Source organism: Seriola aureovittata, chromosome 21 (genome assembly GCF_021018895.1).
Source record: "Seriola aureovittata isolate HTS-2021-v1 ecotype China chromosome 21, ASM2101889v1, whole genome shotgun sequence".
Classification (NCBI taxonomy): Eukaryota; Metazoa; Chordata; class Actinopteri; order Carangiformes; family Carangidae; genus Seriola; species Seriola aureovittata.
Genome location: NC_079384.1, coordinates 6,815,227 through 6,842,141, shown reverse-complemented (window position 1 = coordinate 6,842,141; position 26,915 = coordinate 6,815,227). Strand labels below are relative to the sequence as shown.

The 26,915-nt window shown below is 43.3% G+C and overlaps 1 protein-coding gene and 1 long non-coding RNA gene across 2 annotated transcripts; both read left to right on the top strand.

Annotated features, from left to right (window-relative positions):
- The first annotated feature begins 268 nt into the window (after positions 1–268).
- Positions 269–3,354, top strand: LOC130162529 (gap junction delta-3 protein-like). Its single transcript, XM_056366286.1, has 2 exons — positions 269–453; positions 920–3,354. Exon 2 carries the CDS (start codon positions 1,000–1,002, stop codon positions 1,849–1,851), a length of 852 nt encoding a protein of 283 aa, XP_056222261.1. The 5' UTR covers positions 269–453; positions 920–999; the 3' UTR covers positions 1,852–3,354.
- A 488-nt stretch (positions 3,355–3,842) lies between these two features.
- Positions 3,843–6,988, top strand: LOC130162703 (uncharacterized). Its single transcript, XR_008826301.1, has 3 exons — positions 3,843–4,265; positions 4,352–4,495; positions 6,394–6,988. It is a non-coding gene; the product is annotated as an uncharacterized LOC130162703 (long non-coding RNA).
- The last annotated feature ends 19,927 nt before the right edge of the window (positions 6,989–26,915 follow it).

Here is a 26,915-nt window from a genome sequence, read left to right as displayed (position 1 = left end):
TCAACTATTCTATTATTCCTAACTATTATCCCTTGTGACCAGGGAAATTGGTGGTCCAGCTTTGAACAGATCCTTCCTGCCATTTAGGAAGCTCTTTGAAATGCTCATCAAGAGTTTGCCTTTCTTGGGTAAACATCACTTCTGTCTGGAACTCTAGATGGTTGCAGATTAGGACGTAACAGGAATTTCCTTTACTGTTGCCGCCCTCTCAATTAGAAGCGGCGCAATCCTCAATCATATTCCATTTGGAGAGAGAGAGAGAGAGAGGAATACAAGTTGGTATGGACATGAGCTTAATGCTTTGATTGGACGCAATTTTTTATTTAGGTTTCCCTTTGCTTTATCAGAAGACATACCTGAGTGGCAGAAGACTAAACGAGAGGAGCCTGAAACAGGATTTTTTTTTTTTTAAGGCTAATCAGAGGGGTTAGGTTTTGTGTGTCTCTACATAAGGTAAAGTAAACGGCTCAAGCTGAGCCTGTTTTTTCATTTTGCTGCTATTGACTAGTATAGAGAAGCTGCATCTGAGTTCAATTTCAGACTGGCAATTAACAAACCAACTAGTGTTCTTCCATAAGTAGCTGCTTGTTGGTGACTGAGATTGTATTCATAAAATTTGAGCCCTTAAAATGAAGTTCAAATGTATGGAGAATAACCAGTATTAAGTGTATTACTTTTGGTACAAACATAATGTTTCATATAGGACAGTGTTATTGTTTTATTCATTGAGTGATATGCTTGAATTTCTGTTATTGCAGGTGGTATAGTCATTTTAAAATTTTTGGTTCCGGGCCATTACAATGTGAACACTGTCACCAAACCTTGGCCCTACCCTAAACCTTTGACCTGCAGATTAATGTCACTATGTCTTGTGAAGAGGGCATTATAAGATACATGTTACTTTCTTTTTTTTATCCAGAGACAGCATCTGCTCTGACAAGGACAGGTGGATAAATCTCCAGTCTTCCAAGAAGCCATACCTGACACAGTGCTGCAATCATGGGTGAATGGAGCTTCCTCGGTGAACTCTTTGGTAACCTCCAGGCGCACTCGCCGATGCTTGGTCGTTTCTGGCTCTTACTCATGCTTGTGTTTAGGATACTGATCCTGGGAACTGTTGCCAGTGATTTGTTTGACGATGAGCAGGAGGAGTTTGCCTGCAACACCCTGCAGCCAGGCTGCAAACAGGTGTGCTACGACATGGCCTTCCCCATCTCCCAGTACAGGTTCTGGGTGTTTCACATCGTCCTCATCGCCACACCTTCCCTGGTTTTCCTCATGTATGCCATGCACCACCATAACAAGAGAAGCCTCCGCTCTGAATTAAGCCAAATTAGCAGCCAGGCGCGCAGAGAGGACCGCCATTTAAAAAGGCTCTACATTGTCAATGTGGCCTTTCGCATAGTGGCAGAAATTGGCTTTCTAGTGGGCCAGTGGTTGCTTTATGGCTTCAAGGTGGAAGCCCAGTTCCCCTGTAGCCGCTTTCCTTGCCCCTACATAGTGGACTGCTTCACCTCCCGCCCTGCAGAGAAAACAATCTTCCTCTGCTTCTACTTTGCTGTAGGGGTGATATCGGCGATTTCCAGTCTTGCAGAATTTTTCTACAGCTCCAGAAAGTTGTTTTGCTCACGCCAGGTGCCCTTGCCCACAGAGCGCCTCAGTGTCTGCCAGAACCTCCACAACTTCAAGGTTCTTGAGGAAGCAAAAGCAAGAAGAAGGACAAGGTCAGAGAGCGAGTCCAGCAGTGTGAGGCTGAAGGGAGGACCGCTGAGGAGCAGCAGGAAGGTCTCCAGCATCGGCAACAAGCAAAAGAGTGGCAAATATGCGAGCAGTGGGACACTCACGGTGTGAGACAGCCTTGATTCAAACATGCTGCAGTCACAGTAGTTTCTCTTTTTATTTAAATGTTATAACTACATTTTCTAATTCATGTGTGCCATTTCATTTCATAACTATTGCACAACATGTTAATGATTCAAGGAGTTATTTATGTTGGGAGACACCATAAGGAAATGCTTGGGAGACAGTCAGAAAAGAAAGCAAAGACAAGAGGGATGATAAGACGGATGCATGCATGACATTGTTTGGTTGGCGACTCATTACTGACTGTAAACAGTTCAGGAGGGAAAAGCCTCTGGATTACACTTGGTACACTGTTTAACACTGATTACATCTTTGTTTGGAAGAGAACTCATTGTACATCCCTGTGACACACCCTGTCTGTACGCTTAGCATGAGTCTACAGCCAGCAGCTCGTTAGCTTAGCTTTGCACAAAGTCTGGAAATGGGAGTGAAATGAAAATGTCAAAACATTTGCACAGTGATTTACCAAGGTGTTAAGTTTATTCAATAGTGAACTGTTCATTTACAGAAGTTATACGACTGTCCTTACTGTAGAGTAAGTTTACTTTACAATGAATTCCATTAAAATGGGCTCATGATAACCAAGTAGCTGATTTTTTTTTTTTTTTCTTAATTGTAAATGTAGCTTGAATGTGATGGTATATGAACGAAGACTGTTTTTCACAAAGAATACCTGGCAGCTGGACTGGTTGCTCAGGTTTTGTAGTTGATGCATATATACAGTATATTTCTCATGATAGTGAAGGAATGAATGAAAACTGCACATACTAGAACCTTTTGTGAGATCCATTATGTTTATGTTTTATTTTTACTGTAGCTTACTTATACACTCGAAAACATTTCATTATTTTCAATGACTGAAACGTTTCTATTGACAACACTTCAATCAATACTTTTAATCACTTTTACAATCACTTTTAAGAAAGTGGTAAAAGTTTAAGATTGAAAAAAACACATACACACTCTCATTTCAGCATTTGAATATTCTGGATACATATCTATTGAGTTTTGAGAATTAAAAAAATTCCAAATATGTTTGTTTTCTGTTTAAGTTCAGTGGCTGGCAGTGGCATTGACACCAGGATGACCACTAGAGGGAACTGTTAGTTGCCTGATAGACGCACATTTGGTCAAACTGTGCTGTCAGTGAAAGGACATAAATATTGGAATGACTTACCATTTGCAATAAGGGAGTGTCCTACATATTTAACTTTCAAAACACATCTCAATCATTAGCTTAAGTCAGACCAGATCTGTGATCACTGTTAACTCAGCATGTTGCATTTGTCTTTGCTACTCGTGTATTGTCTATTTGTAATTGTATATTTTGAATTGTAATGTTCTTGTTTTAATTTGCCTGGCCAGGAACCCCAGATGTAAATTAACATTCTTTCTACAATCCGGCATTGTCCCTATCAAATAAACACATAAAACAAAGTAAATATTTCTGCCCCCACTCAGAAATGTGTTTCCTTTGCTGTCATTTCACTTGGCTCGTGATGATGACCTTCACTGTGCACACTGGTACATTTGCTACTAGAAGGTTGTTTTTACATTCACCTATTAGGGAGGGGGACGTGGTGCCTGTGCTCACCTTTAATCTGACAATGACAACACAGCTGGTTTGGATATATTATTCATGCACAAGTCTGATATGTAAACTTGAATCCTCCACTAAACACTGAGAACTGACTTTTTAGTGAAGCAGGAGACATAATGTGTCCAGCAGTTGTTATTATTATTATAATTATTATAAATATGAAGATATTGAGAGATTCTGAATTTTTCAATGAGTGAGAAAAAAGTCGATTTTTTAACAAGGTACTTTTTTTTTTTTCGTGGCTAACCAAAATCAGATCCAAATTGTTATCATTTTCATGTGTCTTAAAACTGACTCAGCTTCTGCCGTTCTGAGATCAGTTACGATCGGTTACGATATTACACGCATTATGCGCATGCGCAGACGTGTGTGGAAACTACACGCGCATTAAGTGAAGAGGTAGCAGTAGCATGTAAACGAGCAAATTACACTGATTTAGCATCTTTGTACAAGTCGTTCTGCAGTAAGTTTGAGACAGAATATTGTTACAGGAGTAGTGCAACTCTGTTCAGGAATAGTTCAGGTAGTAGTTGTGTGCGTAGAGAGAGGGAGAGAGAGCGGCGATGCTGGCGACCGGAGCAGACTGTTAGCTAGTTAGCTAGCAGTTAGCCGTATAGCCCTGAGTGCAGAGCAATGTATGTGCACTGTAGGCTATTTGTGCTATAACTACAACGACAACTCTTTAAGATCGAAGTTCCCACCTGTCCACTGTGCTTCTCAACCAGAGTCCAGACTATGAGCCAGGAAAGGTTAACAACACTGAGGCTGGAAAATACAGGCAGGGTGTCATTGTCACTTAATGGTAGATATTTTTGATAGAAGTGATTTTTTAAATTTTATTTATATATTTTCCCTCCATACTGCACAGTAATCTTAATACTTGTTCAGACAGGAAGGAGAAATGTCCAGGCAAAGAGCAGCAAGCTGCAGGAGAGAGACTTTCAGCACAGGAAAGACAGGCAGCACTGAATCATGAAACAGGACAAGCCCTGAATTTAAGAGAGATTTGCTTCTACGACTGTCATGGAAAAGGTATGTGTCAGTCCGGTCCATATTTTTGACACTGGTGTAGTAAACTGCCAAATCACACACTGAGTGTGGGGTGGGGGGGCGTCTGATTCTTAATCAGATTTGTGGAGAAATCGTTTGACACTTCACATTAAAAGACTGAATATAAATTAGACAATTTGCACTTAAACCCTCCAAAGTAGTATTTGTCCATGATACAAAGACAAACCTTTCAGGGCATCTAAATATGTCATGTAAGCTATACGTGTGGGAATATGATCCTGTTGTTACGCTGTACGAACCTCCCAGATATTTCTCTCTGTTACTGTTTCTAAAAGCAAATGAAAGGTTTTGATCTTGCTGCTGCTGAACAAGCCATCTTAATGCCTGCACCAGCCATGAAAATACATTACAAAATCATGTGAATATACACATAAAATGCCACAAATTAATTTACTGGTGACACAAAATAGCCTCAAGCACTAGTTAAGCAAAAAAGCCAAAATTCTTGCATGAAATTGCATTTTTTCAACAGCAGGTGGCAGCAGTGAAACAAGAAATGATGCTCACTAGAATTATGAGTCTCTGATCTTCAGTGAGATGACTTCATTTGCAGTCACATTATTCCTTTGACAGCATCCACAATTCCAAGTCATTACAAGGGCGGATTTTTTTTTTCTTTTCTAGAGACCACTGCACGACACAGTGCCTGCTTAATTCATGGATATTCAAACAGTGTAATGTCTCACTCAGCCATTCCACCTTGAACAAGCTTAGAGCTCCATGTAAACTAAATTAACTGGTTCTTTTGTTTTAAATAATTACTTCCATATTTGCAGTCTCAGATGAGGAAAATGTGATTTTCTTCTGAAGACTTTAGCAGTCACAGATCCAAGTGGCTAATCTAAACACAAAGTCATCTAAGTACTTTCCAAAGAAGCTTATTTTTGACTCAAACAGTCCTCCCAGAAACACACACACACACACACACACACACACACACCCTTCCTGCTGTTCCCTGGACGCATCATATATGCAGATTGCAAAGCGGTGCAGGCTCTTTGATGTGCATAGAACAGAATTCTAGATGTGTTTTATATAACCGCTGGAGAGGGAAGGAAAGAAGAGTCGAAGAGGATTACCGTCAAAACTTTCCCTGTTTCCTTTTGTATGCCTGCGTCTCTACCTTTTCATGTCTGCCTTGTCAAACTGGAAGTCTGCCTGTTTCCCTCTTTCTATACCTTCTCCCCAGACTTTCTCTTCTGTGACTCTCCATTCTTCACCCTGTCTTTTCTGAATGCGGGGAGGCCTCGCTGCTGGAGTCTGTCTCAAAGAGAATGTAGGTCATCTGTTTTCAGCGACTCCCTTCACACCAACACGGAGGAGGAGATGGAAGTGATAACATCTTTCTCTGCACCCCCACCCCCCTCCACCCTCACCCACACCCCCCCACTCTACCTCTTCCATTCTCCTTTCGCTTTGAGTGAGACACTTCAGGGGCTACCTGTGTCCCCGGTCCGCTCCATGGAGGCTCTGTCAATACACACCTAGCTGACTGACAGCTCCGCATGGGGTGTCTCTGAGCATCTCACATTCTGCTAAGTCATGTAAGGACAGTACTTGAGCAAGATGCTCTCTTTCTCGAGAAACATCACCCCTGCAGTTTGCTTTCTTTGCTCCAAACAAATAACATTAGCAGCTCACTCTGTTGCATTACCCTTTGATTTGGTTTGTTTACGGCACAGTGCCCAGTTCTAAGCAAATCAAGCCACTTGTTTACTGGCCTGAGATTTGCTAACTTGTGACCTGGTAATGTTGATTCCAGTTAGGATACAGTTAGGATAAACATGACACATTTTAAGAACATGAGAAACATAATACCTAATTTTAACATGTGTTATAATTTCTCATTAATTTGCAAGGAGGCTTCCTGGAAATGACAGTTTACTATGTGGCGGAGAGAAAGGAAATAGAAAATGTCCTGTGACGGTACACATGGTAAGAACTCACTCATTTATTCATTTGATGAAAAAAAAAAAACAACAGCAGCAAATGCAATAGTAGAGTTAAAAGTTGATTTCCAGATTAATTTCCTTGAAAGGACTCATAAGATAAAACTTGCTCAAGTAATACATCACCCATTTTACATTTATGCGTCAGCTGACCTGATGTGGTACTACAGCGAAATAACTTTAATTTTGGCAAAAGAAGGTTATGCTGTCATTGATTTAGATTTAATTGTAAGTATACCAATTGAACACATTTGTTCCACATTACGTACTGTGTTATAGAAACTGTCCTAAGAAATTGCAGTACGTATAACAGTTTCTTCATAAGAAATTAGTAGGAAACTAGAGGACATGTAAAATAAAGCATTACCAAGAAATTTGTTGAATATGAGCATTTGTCCACACTGTGTTACCCTTTATTCTGCTTCGCTTTCCAAGCATGAGTACCCGCTGGCTGTCAGATGTCAACATCTACTACCCTGTACGTACAAACCCCTGGCCCTATGCCTTGATGTGATGGTTTATTTACTTAAAGTCAGGGTCAGATTAACCTACCAGAAGGCCCAGAGCAAATTTATGAGTGGGCCCCAACTCACCACTGGTTTCTGCCGTACTCTGGTGGGTGGGGTTGTGTTTTTTAAATTTTCTTTATTGCAACACCATGAATGCCTTTCAGTCAATTTTCATGGCAGTGCATGCAATAGATATCAAGACATCTCTCTTTAAACAACAAATGTCAACCTGATGGTGGCACTGGAGGAAATATCAGGTGATCACCAGAGTTAGTGGGTTTCATCATGAATCTCTGCACAAAATGTCACTTCGATCCATCCAATACTCGTTAAGAAATCCCAGTCCGGACCAAAGTTGTGGATCCATCCTAGAGCCAGGAGCCATCTTATAATCTGAAAACTTGCATGGATGTTGTTGTACGTGAACAGTAGTGCGCCCCTGTAAAGGATATTCCTCTATGACCATCTGCAGTGCTGACGATGCCATATGCATTACTGTGTGTACTTTCTGACCTCTGGCCTGCCACACAGCCGGCCACAGAACCGGTGGCCAAGGACAGCTTATATCTCTCTCTTCCTTCAAAGCTGCTGAAGCGTGCCTCCAAGTTTATGGCGTCACCGAGGAGCTCGGGTCACCGCACATCACACCTCGCAACTCCATCTCCTTTTCCCTCCTTATCCATCCATCTGTACACCCCCCCACCCCCCTCTCCATTGCCACAGGGTGCGCTGTGTGAATGCAGCATTTACAGGGAAATATCCTTCTATTCCTTTAGTCTTTTCTCTCATCTCCCCTTCCATCTGTTTTCTTCACTTCTTCCTGTTTTACCCTGCCTAAGGGGAGCTGCGATGTGAATGGTGCACTGTCATCCAAACTCACTTCCTCTCCACCACCACCCCACCCCCTTATTCTCTCTCATTTTCTCAAGGAAAACATTGTGGGCCACAAAGCCATGTTGCATATAGTGACCGGAGAGTGGATGGGCTGACTGCTCGGCCCTAGCTGACACAATAACGTTGTTTGATGAGGAGGATGATTCTTGGCTGCTCTCTTCGCCCAGTGCGGCAATGTGTTTGACGGCGGTAAAGTAAATTGTTATGGTTCATTTGTAGCTTTGTAAAGTCTGCACATCTGGGTTTGAAGAGCTTCTTTCCAAAACAAGATATTGCTTGTGTTACTGAAGAGCTGAACCGAGAACATAAGGTTGCAATATTTTCCCAACATGAATACACAATGTTTTGGGATGGATAGACTTCATTTGGCTCTGATTTTCCTTTTACAATCATTATTTCCACTGAGTGTGCACACTTTTCTGAGAAACAGAAAGGTAAATAAATATTCCTCTGTGATGACTGTACCCTGATAGGATGGATAGGGTGCTGTAATGATGGATAAATGAATGGATGGATGGATGGATGGATGGATGGAAGTAAAGTTGGGAGGCTGAGCACTCTCCCCTGGTTTCTGTCAAACCTCCATCGGTGCTCACTTGTTTTGGATGTCCTTGTGGTCCTCGTGGGAGATTACAAATTGTGTGTGTGCACTCAAGTGTAGGCACTGTGTGTCCTTGTGAATTTAAACCTATGTGTCTGTGTGTGTTTGTGTGTATGTGCGCCTCGCCCCGTGTGTGCAGAGCTGTCCAGAGTGGTGTGCTCAGCAGTCGTGCTCGGCTGCACACTAACACGATGTGACAGGGTAGAAATACCAGTACCGACCGCGCTCTCGCCCACCCACCGTCACACACACCAGCTCTACCCGCCACAGCCACCATCACCCCCTACCCACTTCCCCATCCCCCACTCCGCCGCACCGCGCCCCCACCCCATTGGCTGTCTACTTCCGTCACTCCACGTCTTCTGCTCAGAGACAGAACCATAAGCCCTCCATGTCCTCCCTCCCCCTTCATTTCACCTCACCCAGAAAAAACCTTCACCGTTTCCCTGCTTACCATCCGCATAACGTGGGGTCCTAATGTGCATCAGTGAGTGACGTGGTCTCAAATGGGACATATTATGCAATATCCCATTATGCAACACGACATTTTCATATGTTCATCCACCCAGTCTCTTGAGAAGAGTTTTTTTTTTTTTCCTCCCTACTTTGCTTTCTCTGTCTTTCTTTCAATATCTTCCTGCTGCTTGGTTGGCTTCCTAAACGATGAACCAAGGTGACAGTCACAGTAGGGGACGAGTCATTTGACATTTGCGATTGTCACAGTTTGAACCCTGACCTCTGTTCCTTCGCAGCTGGCGAGTTCAAGCTGATAGGACCAGGAGAAATTTAAATGCCACACTATCTTCTCATCCTCACATCCTGACGTCAAAGAACAAGGAGACACCTTTCTTTTAACCTTGAGCTACAGTATCTGGTGAAAGTTGACCTGTCATGCAACACCTTGCTCCATATTTATACCATTACACATTTTCACGCCTGGGTGCTGCTGGATAAAAGCCCAATCTCTGGCCACTAAGCAGCTCCACTGAAGCGTTTCAGTTTTCGATGCCTTGCTCAAGGACATTTCTCTTTCACTTGTTGAGTGAGGAAAGGGCTGCTGCATACTTTCCAGCATTTTTCTCTCAATACTTAATAACTAGCAATATCAGACACTGAAAAAAGACAGATGTAGGTCAGAATCCCTCCCTGTTCACTCGCTCGGGTACAAGATAAGGGCTGCACTGCAGTGCCTACAGTAGCCTATATGCATATTTGCATATGCAAATACATACACAGGCACGTATGCACACATTTCATATAAGGTATATAATTAACAATATAACACTTGCACATTTTCTACTTTTTCAGACCAAATGTCAACACTTTCTCTCTAAATCCCATGTTTTCTTTTAATATTGGATGTACTGATGTGGTTTACACTGGATGATTTGTATTTCTGGAGGAGAGTTTAATATTATTCCAAACAAGAAGTAGATGAAGTATTCAGATTAAGTAAAAGTAGCCAAACTGAAATGAAAAAAAAGATAATTCACCTTTACACTATTATATATTGTATTATTGAATTATTACTACTGATGCATTATTGCATATTAGCATTTTACTGTTGTAGCTGATCGAGGGGGAAACAATTTTAACTGTATTTTGTAGTTAAATCTGTTGCAGTGCATTGTGTTTTATAAGAAAGCTGAATATGAAAAGAAATGTAGTGGAGTTGCAGTATTTCATAGCATGAAATGGTATGTACTTGAGTAAATGTACGAAACAAATAACTGTCTCCTTGGGGCCCCTTGTTATGTTGCAGACAGCTATGAGTTGTAAGTAGATCCACCAATTAATGATTATTAACATAACAACATCGAATATTTCACAAAATGCAAAGATTAGAGAAAAGTTGAAAAAAGAAATCTTGTAACCCACTGGAGGGGCCTGACAATATATAAAGCAGTGAGAAGAAGCTCCATCTGGACCTGCTACAGCAGTGAAATGCTAATTACAGTAAATACTGATGCATCAAAATTTATTATCTAACAATGTGATATATAATAGTTTCATTAACACACATTATCCTGCAGAACAAGTCCTTTTACTTTTGATATTTGCTGCTAACACATATGCAGCCTACTCTTACTTCAGTAGGATTTCCAATGCAGGAATTGTAATGGAGTATTCTTGCCACTGTTGACCCTGCACTTAAGTAAAGATCTGAGTACTTCTTCCACCAGTGCCGACAATAAAGACGTCAGGCTGAGAGAGAAGCAGAGGAGAGGAGATTAAAGCCACAGAAGGGACAGCATTACTCCCTCCTTTCGCCACTTTGACCTTTTATACAGAAGAATCTATATTAAGACTGAACACACTGTTTATGTTTTCTTTCTGCATCACTCTCCCTCTCACCTCTCCTCCTCTCTGTGGGCTTACGTGCACTTTTTCTCCCCCCCTCCCTCCTCCTCCTCCTCCTCCTCCATCTCTCCCCCTATTGCTCCATCCTGTGTTTTTCTCTGTCCTCAGGGAGACAGCTGCATGCAGAAGCATTGTGGATCACTGAGCTTCAAGTCACCGTCTCTAAAAATTGCTCCATTTTTCCACAAAGCATTTTTCTAAAGCGCTGAGCAGGACAAGCGGCTTGATATGATGCTGCAATTCCTGCTGTGGAATTTGCTCTTTGAGCTGATGGTTTGACTCACAAAATGGTTCAGGTTTTGATGCATTATTGATGTAATATGATTTATTTGTCCTAGTCACAGTTTATTAAGTCATATTTTTAAAGTAGTTTAAAGCAGGCAGTTTTGGGTCATAGTCTCATGTGATGTGATTGTGCTCTAACATTAATCATCAATCACTTCTAATATGTAAAAGTGACTGGTGGATGCAAAGCTGGTCTCTTTCAGATCTCATTTACAATAGTGTAGGTTTCACAGCAGTACAGCCCTGGAGGCATCCATCTTGGATCTTCTCCAGTCCAGTAGAGGCATGGGTGAGAATGGGGGGGGGGGTGTCCTGGCGGAGACTACATTTTGGCTTCATTCCAGTCCAGTGGGCATGAAGCAGGCCTCAGAGGCTCCTGGGATCTCCCTTTACACCAGACCCCTCTTGTCCTCCATTAACCAGTTAGAGGAGAGAATTGTTTAACTGGACATATAAAAGACTTCGTGCAGGCTGCGGGACCACGAATAAATCAGGAGTAACGGGAGTCATGAAGAAGCACCATGGGAAAGTAGATGATGGAGAGAAGGCACAGAGAGAAAGTGTGTGTGTGAAAATGGCGGATCACTAATATAAAACACAGAAAATATCATAACCTTGCCCCCTTCTGCTCCATTGCATCTGATTCATCTGTCGCACATTCCACACTCAGATGTGTGTTGCCGAATACACAGGCCTGTGATAGATGTTTATGAGCTAATGTCAATTTTCTTCTGTGAAAATTTACTGTCAGTGGATGATGAATGCACTCAATATCGCTGGTTATTCATCTCATATATTCTCTGCCACGATTCCCATTGCAGAACAGTGTCTCACAAGCACCAATAGGTGTCGTCATTGCCCAGCGTGTCGCCGAGGCGATCAGGCTGGCAGAGAGAGCTTCCCTTTCAAAAGTACTGGGGCATGATGTGGTGTAAGGCTGCATTGTTGCCATAGCTGTCAGAGTAAATGTGACAAAGACAAAAACATCTTCCTGTGTGTGTTTATATGAATTTCACTACTTTGTGAATAAACAAATATTTTGTGTGCGGACGCTAAGATCAGAGAGTGCACGACCACACTGCAGATGAAAGCAGGTGACAGGTGAAGGACAGTATGAGTACACACTGTCACTTTACCCCCTTGGTTCACCTTTGTGTGTGTGTGTGTGTGTGTGTGTGTGTGTGTGTGTGTGTGTGTGTGTGTGTGTGTGTGTGCCTGTCCCTGTCCTGGCCATGCTCCTGTAAGAGACCCACATCAATTCATAAGGCCTCTGCCCTTTTCCTGGGGCTGCCTGGGAAATGTGATGTGACATGTGGGATGAGCAAGACGGAGTGAGCTGCGAGGAGGAGGGGGAGGGGAGGGGGAGGAAGGGATGCAGGGAGAGAAGAGGGATAGGTGAGGTTATTGTAGGTAGATTCCAGAGGACACTTCAATACACAAGTCTGAGAGAAGAATAAAGTCAGGCTGTCAAACAGAGAGACAGACTTGCCGCATCCTGACTGTGAGACAGATTTTCTGCATAGGAAGATATACATGCAGAGACATAAGCTTTTAGGTTGACCACTAGTATTTTTATTATAAGCTCACACGTCCTGACGGGCTCTTCACCTCTTTAGACACTGAAATGCATCGCAGTGAGTTGGCTGAAAACATGAATAGTTTAATTTTCAGAATCGACAAATTGTTCACATCATTCTTGCTTAGGATCAGCTTGTTAGCATTCATTTTGAGCATGTTAGCACGTAGCTGAAAGCACAGCTGTGACTAAGTACAGCCTCCCAGAGCTGCTATTATGGCTGCAGTTTTAATGTCGCATTAACTGACCACGACAGAATGTGTGGTTTAACAGTTTTTAAAAAAAATTTTATCAGCCATTAAAAGCACTTGCATGCACAGATATACCTGACCTTAGAGATGTGAAGGACTAGTAACCGTTTTTATACCATGAGCTGCAGTTAGAGGAAGAAAATTGCTTAATTTAAAAAAAATTTTAAATTCCAAATGGACATGTTTGCCACTTCCCTCCAGATATTAAATTCCCTCAGTACATTGAGCTACAGTAGCTTGTGGTGAGCAGACACTCGTGTCTGTAATGGGCAGCAGATGAGAAAGAGGGTGAAAGAGGGAATGACAGCAAAAGAGAAAATGAGAGAAGGTGAAATCTATTAGTGTGACAGGCTTCCTATAAAGCCGGAGACCTCCGGGGACACACTCCAAGTGCTTAGTGCAACAACAAGGGGGGTGACTGGGTAAGAGACACACAGGATGAGACAAGAGACTAAAATTAAAGGAAGTAAAAGAATCCAAAAATGACAGATACAGACAAAAAATAGTCCTCATGTGCATGAAGAGAAACCACTGAAACTGAACCCAGTGAGGGAGTTCGTGACATTATGCACAGCCTGGATGGAAAAGTGAATTTACTGTGCACGTAGATATATGAATGTATCTGGAGATTGATAGGCGCGTATGTACATGCGTGTGCGTCTATGGATTTGTGTGTGTGCATGTTCTCTCCCCCCCCCCCCCGTCTTTTGAGTGCTACCAGGATGAGTGTGCTCCATATGTATGTCAGCTCCAATCACTCAGTGAAACAGGGGGAGAGAGGAAGAGGAAAGGGGAGGCTGGGGAGGCTCATTCATGTCTACATCAGTCTATGGGTGACTGAGCATCTCAGACCTGAGGTGAGAAAAAAAAAAAGTTACTCTGTTTTTGGGAGGAGGTGATAGATGAGACTTGAGAAAGGTGTTCTTTAGGGAGGGAGGGATGGATGGAAATAATATTCTTTTAGTGGTTTCAGCTTCTCGGGAGAATTATTGGTTTACTGCTAACATTCATTCCTCCCTCCCTTACTTTCTTTCTTTCCCTCCTCTCCATGTAGCTGCTGTTCACTCTATCACTCTCGCCGCTGTCAGTCGCCGTCCTTCTCCCACTGCACTGCCCCACCCATGTGTACTTTGACACCCAACTCCTGCTCGGCACGGCAGAGGGCCGGCCCCGGCTTTCAGTGTCCTAGACCTCAGTCATGTGACGCTGACCTGCTATGTTTTACAAGGCTGCAGTGCAGAGAGGGGGCCTCCGAGGAAAAGGGTTGCGTTCACCAGCAGCAGGAAACAAAGCACAACTTGGAGGAGAGAAGGGGAGGGTGTGTGTGTGTGTGTGTGTGTGTGTGTGTGTGTGTGTGTGTGTGTGTGTGTGTGTGTGTGTGTGTGTGTGTGTGTGTGTGTGTGTGTGTGTGTGAGTGGCGAGATTGCGTGGTTGGGTGGGGGTGGGGGGTCAGGAAGCGGTATTTCAAGAGATGAAACTCCACTATAAAAAAGTTTGACATCAAGACGCACAGAGTTTTCAAGCAAGGCCGCGTTCAAACGTGCTGCACTGTTGTCTGCCTGAGATGGAAAGTCTTTGATCAAAGCAAGTTGGATTTTTTCCACCTGGCTGACGTTAGATTTTTCAACTCTTATTGACATGCTTAGATGAGCTCTGGCCTTAATCTCTTCTCTCCTTTTCTCTCTCTTCATCTCCCTTCCTCTCCCCCTGCATTAAATCTCACGCATCTGAGCCTCCTCTCCCTCTCACTCCCCTCCTCTCCAACTCTAGTTTATTCCCAAATGAGTTGACCTTCACTATGGCTCAGCTCCGTAAAGCCGTAACTCTGCTCTCGCTTGCTCTGTGGCCGTAATCTATGGCTGTAGACGCAGACGGATCCTGTTGCCCTCCCATCCTCCCACGCACAAGTACTCACATGTACCAACAGACACAGAGAGTTTATGCACAAAAGGAACTTCACACAGCAAAGTAAGTACATGAAGGATGATCACAGATACTTATAGGAAAGCATGGAGACACACACACACAAATACACACTCTCTCACACACACACACACACACACACACACATACATCTGTGTCGTTCCTGGGAGATTTTAGCCCATTAAATGAGAGCAGCCCAGTCCAGTCTCTCAGATCGCTGCCGTTCCCCCCTCTTTGTTCCCCAAATCAGGAACAGCTGTGCTCCTCCACAGTTGTAAGTCACTCACTCAGTGGAAATTTAAAAGCCATTAACCGAGCCCCTCATTGCTACCCCACCCCTCTGTGTGCATGAATGTGTGTGTGTGTGTGTCTGTGTCTGTCTTGCTTATCTGCTTCCCCACACAGAGACACATTTATGTGCACACTTGTGGGTACATGTTGAAAGTCAAAATACCCCCTTGGCCCTGCGGAGTACATTTGAGACAGCGTCTCTTAAAGTGGCCTCCCTTGTTGAATCACAGGGTTTTCAAGTAAAACATTTCGGGCAAAGCACGGACTCCTCTGTGTTTGGTGCACTGCGTGGTTGTGCCGTGATCTGCCTCCCACACCTTGAACACTTTGCTGTGTTCCAGCCGTGAGTAGTTGGGAGGGGTCACATGAGGTCATGTTGTCTTTGAGCGTGGAACAACAAAAACAAGGCCCTGCTGAAATAGCTCGCTGCTTGTCCACTTTCTTGGCTTAGCCAGCGAATTACTGTGCCAGGAAAGAACAACAAGCCCGGAGCCTTTCATAAGGCGAGCCCTTCGAGCTCACTATATAGACGCAGGCACAGCTGCATGCACGAACACACACAGCAAGCAGATGTTCACGGAGACAGAGACAGAAAGACATAGAGACAAGGAAAGGAGTAGATAAAGGAAAAGGGAGCAGGACCATGACATGAAGAGTGGACATTTGGATGCCAAAAGTCAAATCTATGGTTCTTTCCGCTGTTTTTCTTTTGTCTCCTCCTCCTCCTTCCCTCCCTCCTCTATCTCCTGTGGAGATCTCTCATTTCCTGCAGGCCCAATGTTGATTTCATACTGGAGCTCAGGGCTTAGAGTGGGAGTCTGTGAGATGGGTAAGGAGGAACATGGGGAGGAGAAGTGTGGGGGTATTTGGGTTCAAGCCAAAAACAACTTTCACCTCCACTTCTCTCAACTACTCTGTGCTGATTTTAAAATGTAAGCATGCTAGTCGAGGATTTTTTTTTTTTTTACTTGCTCTATAATCACACACACCTCAACACCTGGGAGAGGCCACAGTACAACTACAGTCTTGTATCAGCCAAAGACATGCTCCACTGGGGCAGCTGATAACGTGTCTTGCTCAAGAGCACCTCCACAATAGTTTAGGAAGAGGAGTGCAGTTCATTCACTCTCCCTGTGGAGATTTTTCCAGTAAGCAGGGTTGTCCAATTCTTGAATTATTTTTATCCCAGATTCCATCCCTTTAGTCAATTTGAAAAATTTGATTCACATGTGTTTTGAAGCAGCAATGGCAAAGATCATCTAGCTACTCTTGGCATTTTAGCTTTTCATGATGTTCTGAAGCAAGGAGCACAGGTTCTACCCCGGGAAAAGTTGATACCACTCTTATGTCTGTTCAGTACATATGTTGCTGGAGCCAGTAGCCAGTTAGCTTAGCTTAAAACAGCAAAGAAAGCCTGGCTTTGTCCAAAGCTAACTCAGTTCACTCACCAGCACTTCTAAAACTCACTAATCTTGTTATAGCTATCTATCTATATCCTCCCGGGACTTCCTGGTACATAAAATTGTAAATTTTCACACTTCAGTTTTTGTACAGATTAGAAGAGCAAGATATGTGTTAATTAGTGAGTGTTAGCGGAGTTATCTTTGGACAGGGCCAGCAAGGCTAGCTGCTTTCCCGTTTTCAGTCTACATGCTAAGCTATGCTAAGTGACTGCTGGTTCCAGCTACATATTTACTGTACAAACACTGTGCAGAGTGTAATTCTTATCTGACTCACAGCAAGAAAGCAAATAAGCATGTTTCTCAAACTGCTGAACTATTATTTAAAACAACGTTCAGTAATGTCTTACAATACTTATGATATGGTTATTTTAAGAATGCTAGTCATTGTGACCTTAAAATCCAGGACCTTTGTGGGTATAAATGACACATAGCCTGATGGGGGAAATGGCTTAGGTGAGGGTTTCAGAGTGCCAGTTTCGATGTGATGTTGCTTTGACCTTTTTAGTTGAAGCAGATGTCTTTGTCCGCATAGAAAACCAGAATGAGTTACAGTTCTTCAGTTTTAGTGAATTGCATTTAAAAATATCAGCTAGATTTCTAATTCTAATTTCTACTTTTTAACTTGGGTCTATTGTGTTTATCTTCCTAGTAGCAACTAAAAACTAAAAGAGGTGAAAAACAGAAGTTTGACTGTGGTGTCTTGCAAGGCCAGACATCAATAACACAGACAGACTCACATGTATAACAGATTATACCACACGAGCACACGGGCAATTTCTGCTCTTCACTTCCTTTCTCATATTGTTAGCATAGATGAGGCCTTCTAGACATGAACAGCTGCGGCCCTCAGCTTTCACTTCCCCTTCTATGAAACCACACATGTATCTCCTACCACAACAAGTTCCCTAAACGTGGCCTCTAATGCCCTCTGTACCTCCCCCATGCCAACACATGCACACATGTTCCTGCACGCAGGCTCATGTAAGTATAGAAAACTGCTGCCACCGAGTTTCAGATGAGGCAGTCCGGTGGGCCAGTTTATTAGTGAGGTCGTGGCTTGAGTCCATTGTTGTAAACTAATGATATTTCCAGACCTGTGAGCAGTGATGAGAGGTTTTGTAAGAGATTTTTTTTAAAAGGTGCAAATTTGTTTTTGAACATTTAAGGGTGGTGTCAGGAACTATGACTTCCTGTGTTCAGGTCTCACAACGTTAGATTGTCACCTTTGTATGCAGAGATGCACTCCCTAGTTAACCACAGCATACATAGCTAGTTTGGCATATTATTGGTGCCATATCGCCCAAATAACACTCTCACACACACACACACACACACACACACACACACACACATACACACACACAAACACACACACACACACACACACACACACACACACACAAACACACACACACACACACACACACACACACAGCGAGTCAAACAGAGCGGCATTGCGTGACTGAGGCTTCACACCTCCCTCTCTCTCTTTCACTCAACGAAAGCATGAAAAAATCCCTCACCCACAGTAATGTGAGAAGTGTGTGTGTGAGTGTATGTGTGTGTGTGTGTGCACACCCGCATGGGAGTGGCAGCATGTGTGCATGTGTTCACTGTCTGTCTGGGGCACAGACTGACTATGTCCTTGTTTGGCCCCTGTCTTTGTCACCTACACACCTACTATATCTGCACTGTGGCACATGCAGAAATAGACTGAGCCGATGTGCCCTCTCACACACTGTCTGTTAGCATCGAGCCAGTCAGTCAAATCCACAACAAAACGCTGCTCGCATGCTCATGGGGTTTCATTGTCTACAACTTCACAGCTTTGTTTGCACGCAGTCCAAATATGCTCCTACACGTTCACACTGTAGCCTCAAAACTCTCATAGTAATTTGTGAATGAACTCATTGACACAATAGCTCATCCTTCTCATTGTCTGTCACTGTTTCCTCTTGGGATTTCGGGTAAAACTATGCAATGCAAAGGTGCGGGCTGCTAGTGGTGAACAATAGTACTTGGATGATCTCATTCCCTCAACCAGCACTCTTCTTATGGAGACAGGTTACGGATGATTATGAAAAAAAAACTAAACAAATTAAGAAAAAAACAATATCCAACACTAAGGAAGGTGTTCCCTTAAGCCTGTGTGTGCAGCTGGCTGCCAAAAAAACATCCCATTCTCTTGATCCATTGCACTTCTGCCCACGGGGCTGAAAAGCTCAGTCTTGTGATGGGGAGACAGTAGCCAGGTGGCTAATTGAGCTGTTCCCAGGGCAGCCTGTGACAGCGTGCCACCCTGTGCCAAGGTGTTGGGGTTTCCCAGGGCTCAGTAATAGATGCTTTTAGTCCCCGTAAAGTGTGTCCAATTGCCCTGCCCCGCTGGCAGAGAGCAGGCACACAGTACAGGACAAGCAAAGGACAGAGCGGTCACACTTATCCCAGTGGAAAGATGTTGGGTCGAGTGAGCCTTTTGATAATTTACTGGATGTGAATTCAAACACCTGACCGTCACTGTTTGTATTTGTGAATGCTGAGTTTGGTTACATAAAAAGGGATAAAGATGGATGATATGATGCACATTGTTTGGTTCTAGTGAGACTTTGCTTCAGTGCAACATTATCTTAATCAGTTCTACACTGCACCATTGTTTGTGGTTGCTACAGGGTAAATAAATGTATGTATGATGGCTTATTATGGTATGTATGAATATTAGCAGTTTGCTAACTCAGCATAAATGAAGGAAATGAAGGTCTGCTGCATCCTGCACAAAAAGACAATGTCTGGTAGAGGCTAAACACTAGACATTTGCCTTGAGTTAAGTAATTATTCATCAATAGATCTAAACCACATACTTAATATACAATATTGTCCCACTTTATTCTTTAATAACATATTCCTGAACAACTGACCATTGTATGATTTATCTAAATTTGAAAATGCCATTCACATGTCAAATAGGGTTGTTATCAGATAATCAGAGGTGTCATTGTTTTCTTGAAGTTTGCTGTCGAAACTGAAAAGGAGTTTGCCATCAGCTAAAAAGAGAGTGGTTAGATGAATAGACTGTTTTTTTACCCATACTAGTGTTATGGCTGTAGTTAGTCCACCACTTTGGTCCATAGGAGGCTAAATTCAATTTGTTGTTCATAACCAATTAGCTACAAGACTAACGAGATCGGCCTCAGCTGTGTTTTTGTGCTAATAAGCAGGAGACTGACACACTAAACTAAGATGGTGAACATGGCGAACACTGCACCAGCTGAACATCAGTGTGTTAGCATTGTCCATGTGAGCATGTTACCACCTTAAAGTTAGCATTAAGACTGAAGCACCGCTGCGCCTATGTGCAGACACGCAGAGCCGCTAATGTGGCTCTAAACGCTTGGTCTTCATACAAACGTGGCCACTGTCACCTCTGACTCTCAGTGAAAATTTTGAATTGAGATTTAAGAGTTTTCATTGACATGCAATTCTGTCTGTCCAACCTCTGCGTTACTGTAAAATCTGATTTGATCTTGAGGCATGAATATAATTTCACAACCAAGGCTGATGGTTTTTTCTTGCAGACCTGCCATGATTCAAATAACCATTTTATAGTCATTACTGAGCTGCATGTGAATAACAGCACAGAGATTGTGTGATCAGTTGCACTGAAAGTCATAATGAGTGATCACAGAGATAGCTGTAGCTGACAGAAAACAGACTTGTCAGTTGCTCTTTCACAGAAGCAGTTGACCATGTCTTAGAGGGCTGATAATCTTGCATCAGTGTTTTCAAAAAGCCTGTTTTGCACTTCCACATCGTTTTCAGATGTATGCACTGTTATTTTAAATGCTTCAGTTGTGGCAGTGGAAACCGAACAGAATGAGGAGGAGTGTGTGATGTGTTTTTATTTATTTGTACACATTTGTGGAGACACGGTCTTCACATTGCTGCAGCTTCCATCAAATTCCTGCAGCATTTCACCGAAAAGTGGAGCCGGCACAACATGATCACTGGAAGCTCCGTTCTCCAATGACATGTGCTAAAAGTGCAAATAGACATTTGAAACATTCATATATCAAAACAGCAATTTCCTGTGGCGTTGCTCTGTGTGAGTGAGTAACTTTTTTTTTTTTTATTTCTTGGGGAGTGACAGGGTGGGGGGTAAAGCTGGAGGGAGATTCGCCGGCTGTGAGGGATCAGTTTCAGAATTGTAAACATGGCTTACCCCCCCCCCCCCAACTCTGAAAAGTGCCTCTTTTGAAATGGTTGAGCCTATGGGTGTCCCCCCCCCCCCCCCCCCCCCCCCTAAACATCCAACCCCTCCAACCTCGACACCCTCCCACCCCCACCCCACCCCTCTTTTCCTCTTCGTGTTTCCTGTTGAGCTGGCTAGACTCCTTTGACAGATTTACAACTCCGGGGTCAAAGTTTTCCGACAGCAGCAGATAAATCTTACACCACCCCCCTCCCTGCTTCTTCACCTGATAAAAAGACACACACTCTGAACAGCCGCCCTGCGCTGGCCCAACACAACACACCAGCCACCCCCCACCCCCCTGTGCCCTGCTTCATCCCTACCCACCCACCCCCCTCACCCCCCTCACCCCCAACCACATCCTTTCATGTGTAACGTGCCTTTTTGGTCTGTGTGTGTGAACCTATGCGCGCGAACATGTGTGTGCGGATGCCTGCATTTATGTGTTCTGAAAGAGGTGTGTGCAAATGCCTCTATTTGTGTGTGTGTGTGTGTGTGTGTGTGTGTGTGTGTGTGTGTTGTGTGTGTGTGTGTGTGTGTGTGTGTGTGTGTGTGTGTGTGTGTGTGTATGAGTGTGTGTACACTGAAGCGTAAGTGCCTTTGCAGTTTTGTGGTTAAGAGAAAGAATGCAGGACATTGTTCTTAAACCATAAAAGCAGGCTCTTCATGTTCTAATTCTTTTTTCTTTCTTTGGGGAGGGTGGGCGGGGGATTCTTCTTTCCTTCCGTCTGATTTTTTATGTTTTGGTCCCAGTGTGAAACTGTGGATACAATGCTCGCATCTCCTCTCTTCCCCCATATAGATAAGAAGAGCAGGAGTGTGCTCCATTCCACAAGCATGCCATCATTTGTATTTTATTCCCCCTCCTCTCTCTCTCTCTCTCTCTCTCTCTCTCTCTCTCTCTGTCTCTTTTACGCTCATTCTATCCCTCTCTCTTTCATCCCACCCGCAGTAAAATTTATTTCTCTTTATTTCGCCTTTTATCGCCGTGTCTGTGTCAAACATCTCCAGCTCTACTGGGGCAGACTGTTCAGAAACGGAGGGAAGTGTTGAGGGAGAGTCTCAAAAAAAAACACACTCAGGTCTTGGGGCCATGTCTCTCCCACTCTCTCTCTTTCTCCCACTCTTTTTGCTCTCTCTCCTTCGTCTTCATCTGCTCTGATCTCTGTTCCAGGGTGGGAGGCTGGATGATCAGTATTCACAATCACCAGCCAGAGCACATGAAACTGTTCTTTTTTCAGTTATACTAATAAAATCCTCACGTTACTTTTCTGCTGTTTGTCATTTGGCATGTTGGGATGTCTCACCCCTCCTCTCTCATTCATCCCCAGTAGATCAGAATTGATTAGGATTGGTGACAGATCCATAGAGGAGCCAATGCTTTAGTCTTATCCCATTGCCTTCAATCTGATCTTTAAAGGATAAGAGGATATGTGAGGTAAACTTGCAGTTTTCCTAAGAGCCTGACCTGAACAAACCCAAATTAGATGAGTAATGATGAATGAAGAGGCACATTTGCCATGTGGTAACAAGTATGAGAGTAAATAACCTTAGTTTTATTGCTTTATTTTTATTAAATAAAATTTCAGCTTGAGGGACCTCATGTACCGAGCTCACTGACATTGTACTTGTGTTATTATTGTCAATAAAGAAGTGAACTGCACTAAAACTTTGTGCAGCATATATCCAGTATATAGAGACCTTGGCTCAGCCTTGGTCTGTGCTAGTATCGTTCACGCTGAAGGCCTTGTATAGCCCATGCTGTTTTATTGAGTAAGTGGAGAACACGTTCTTCTTCTTTTTTTTTCCTTTGCTTGCGCTCCTTGTAAATCACCATTGATTTTCCTCTAATTTTAACCTTACAGTAATATCATATTCTTTATAGCCCGCAACAACAAACATTCCCCAATACACACACACACATTCTTTCCCATGGCGTTGGATCAATGGACATGATTGATTTGAGGGTCCGCTGGCAGCCAGACCTGATCAATGTTAGCTTGGCTGATGGCCGCAGACCGTACATCACTGTCAAGCACAATGTGTGTCGAAATAAGTGTGAGTGAGTCTTCTATTACTTCCATCACTCGTGATAGATAGTTGTTTGTCTTTTATTGCATCATATTATATTTTGTTTCCGTTTCGTTCAGTAAAACGTTGCTGAGATGCAGGTTGAGCCTAAAGCAGAGCAGATTAAAATTATTTTATTGGGAATTATTTTTTTTGCCATAGCCTGCAGTACAGAGGGAGACAGGAAACAAGGGTCGAGAGTGCAGGATATGAGTTTAAGGATCACTACCTCCTCCAGGGTTGAGAAACACCATCTAATCTTTCGGTTTATGCAACTATCAAGCTGAAGATAGTTTCCTTCCTGTCAAGTCACCATTGTGGAGATACAAGGTTCTCACCAGACATCAGATATATGTGAAAACATGCCAATTTGACAAACTGCAAATAAATCCGTATGACTCAACTCGGTCTTAAGAAAGAGCGATGATGTTGGAACAGAAAAGAGTGTAAACACTTTCATTGCTGAGACACACCCTGTCCACAGGTCATCCTGTTTTGCAAACTGCACACACACACACACACACACACACATACACGCACAGAGACACACACAGTCACACGTGCGAGAACACACTATCAGATTTGTGGGGAAGCACATCAAATATTACAAAACATCACATGCCTTGTGAAACACTCCACGCGCTGCAGCATACGCTTTGTCAAGCAGTGACCTTGAATACTTAAGAGGCGCCTCGGTGGAGGTTTCTCCCCCTGTGCTCTTCACACACCAGTGCGGTGGGAATGAGTGATATGATTGGGAGAGAGGAAGAGGAGAGAGGGACTCGGCGAGTGACAGAGAGGAGGGTTAAAACAGATAAAGTAGAGGAAAGGAGGTGAAGGGGGGGGGGTTGGAATGGTACCATCTGACTCTCTCCAGGGAAATCTTATCATAGTGTAGTCGGGGGAGGTGACTTTCTACTGGAGCGAAAGATTGGGATGAACAGATCCAAGGTGGGGGGGGCTTTAGGGGATTAAAAAAATGAACAAACCTGTTGTCCTCCTCTCCTCCACTCCTTCTCTCTTTCCCTTCTCTGTCCCATCATCCTTTTCTGCCAACTGGACATGCTCTATATATCTGGCTGAGTCCCCACATAACCTCTCTGGAGTTTTTATTGTCTGCGTGTCTTTTCACAAGACCTGTTATTGGATTACAGTTCGCTCCAAAGACTCTCTTTCCGTCTCTCACGTTCTTTCCTTCCTCTCTCTATTAACGGTTGTGCTAACTCATTTCTCTTTCCCTCTAAGCCCTTCTTCCACTCGGCCTCTCTCTCGCTCTTGTTCCAAGCATCTCAGTGTTCGCGCTTGTCCTGAGGGATGGACAGAGAAGCAAGGAAGACGGAGAGAAAGAGAGCTAATGTAGCCATTTGGTCTGATTTAGTTGGGTTTTTTTTTTCTCAACTCCACACACCTTGTGTCACTCCACTGGTGCTATAATGGCCATAATATCAAGCGACAGGCCGGCTTTCCACTCCGACAAGCCCATTTCCTTAAAACAGGACAAGTGAGGGGAAGTGAGTGGCTGACAGAGAGACAGTGAGGGAGGGGTACAGAGGGATGGGAAAGGAGGGGGATATCAAAAAATAATGAGATGTGTAGATGGAGGGGTGGTAGGTCAGGGGATGAGGGAAGAGAGGATAAAATAAAAACACAGAAAAAGTAATGACATCCAGCTTCCAAAAGCGCTGCCTTCATCAGCTCACCTCCTCCCTCCAGCAGCACAGAGGTCGACTGTTTCAATGAGAGATCCAGTGACCTTTGAGAGCAAACTTTGATGTTGACTTTGCATGATTTGTCTGGCTGCTCCAATGTGGCGGTGAAGAGAGACACAGAATAGAAAGAGAGAGACAGAGAGCATGGACTGTATTCCTGAAACTAGGCCAGTCACTGTCTAGAAATGTGGACTCATGTTCCCGTTTCCAGCCATTCCCCGGAGGAGCTAGCCTGCCTGCCGTCTGCCTGCCTGCTCGGCCAGTTCTCTGTCTGCTGTGCTGCCTCCAGTGCTCTTGTATGTTGCCTGTTTCCTGTGTTTCTGTTGTATGATATTCTGTAGGGCTTGAATGATTAGTTGACAGAATATCAATAAATACATAATCTGGTTTGGTATCTTTTAAAGGATAAGGCTTGTGATATATGTTTCTTGAATTATGAAGAAAAAAAGACCAAAACCAACAATTAACTGACCCTACTAGTCAGTATTGCATGTGCAGCCAAGTTAATTGTCAAAAAAAAACAGTGTAAAACATGAGTAAAATTGTTGCATTACCATGAACGCATACACTATCTGTCACATACACTTTTGATTCAATCCTATATATATTATCCAGGTGTATATTAATCTGCGATAAGTGCGAATAGTCCCCTACAAATGCATGAATTACCCCTGTTTGATTAACATTCACTAAAAACTACAGTGCCCAGATGTTTTAGACAATTACCCAGCATTAAAAAATAAATGAATAAAAATAAGCGTGACAAACCAATGTTTTGTCAGTTTTAAGTCCGGAATTTGTTGACATTAAGAAGAAGTCATTTATCAAACAGCAATCTCAGATATTTGCTGATTGGAGCGTTTCTCACTTTTTATATAATTGTGAATAAGATATTTTCGGTTTTATGGGCCGTTAGTCAGACACAACGAGCTATTTGAGGAAGTCACTCTAGGAATTGATGATTTTATATTGATGAATTTTATTACTATTTTCCAACATTTTATTAGATCAAACGCAATATTTATTGACAGGTTATGATACTGAAAATAATTTAAAAACATTGTTTTGTTTTGTTGCAAGGAGTTGTGTAGCATCATTTTAAAAGTGATAAGACAAGTACAACACAATAAAGTAAAAGCTTATCTCCCGGTAAAGAACAACGGGGAAAGTATTGCATTGCATTGATATGAGTTGCATTGCATATTTTATTAAGTTACGTATGCTTCTGTTCACTTGTTACATCTTTGCTGTTTGTCCTCTGTACATACAGTTATCTCTCCGCCCTGCTCCAGCTTCAGTGCCTTCACCTACCTACTTCTAGAGGGTGCAGACACAGCACCATGTAACACCTGGTCTCACAGACTAAATCAGAGCCTCTCTGATGCAGTTTTAACAATAAAAGCATAATAAAGTTCACAATATTAGTTTTTATTGCAGGGCTATTACGCTGAATTGCATTAGATTGTGCGGGTGCTCATGTCCACCCATTATATGTCTTTTCATAGATCTGGCAAAGCCTTTTTCCTTGTTTGAGAATAAAACATTTATTTTTTTAAGTCAGGGGAGGGTGATATAAGAAAAGCGACAGTGACAGGAAATGAGAAAAGAGAATGCAGAGACTACAGTAAAGCAAGGCCAACTCTCTATCCACCACTAGATCAAAAGGTTGGGACCTTTGGGTGCTGCGGCTTCTTTCGTAACCCTGAATGCTGCTGCCAGACCTCTTATATCATCACTCATCTGTTTGGGTAGAGTAAAGTTGGCATACAGCGGGGATGGGGAGCTGTGTGAAGGGAGGGCCCGCGCACAGACATAAAAGCCTTGTGTTGACATCTGCCAGCCTACCTATGCCTCCACTCTGCCTGGCACTGCCAGCCCATTAGCATCATGTAGCGCCTGGCGCTAATCCAGCCAGGACAGTGCGACCTTAATCTCTGTGCCTGTCACTGAGCTCCAAGCACATCTGGCTACCTCCGGATGCAACAGTCACGCCTGCCTCCTGTGGCGGGCTTCATATTCCCTCACTGTTTTTACAACCTCATCACAACACCACTATAGGTTAGCCCTTATTAAACTGTACTTCCTAATCAGCTCTGGCATAGTGAGCGGCTCAGACAGGTTGTGGATTAACATGGACACAAGGCACTGTTCCAACCTGATAATACACTCCCCCTTTTGCCTATCTGTCTGTCCATCACACCATCGGGGTGCTTATGCATCATCTGATCATCCGTCCCAGCACCCATCCGTTTTTCA

Coding starts and splice junctions, on each gene's coding strand:
- LOC130162529 (XM_056366286.1), top strand. CDS start 1,000: ATGGGTGAATGGAGCTTCCTCGGTGAACTCTTTGGTAACCTCCAGGCG.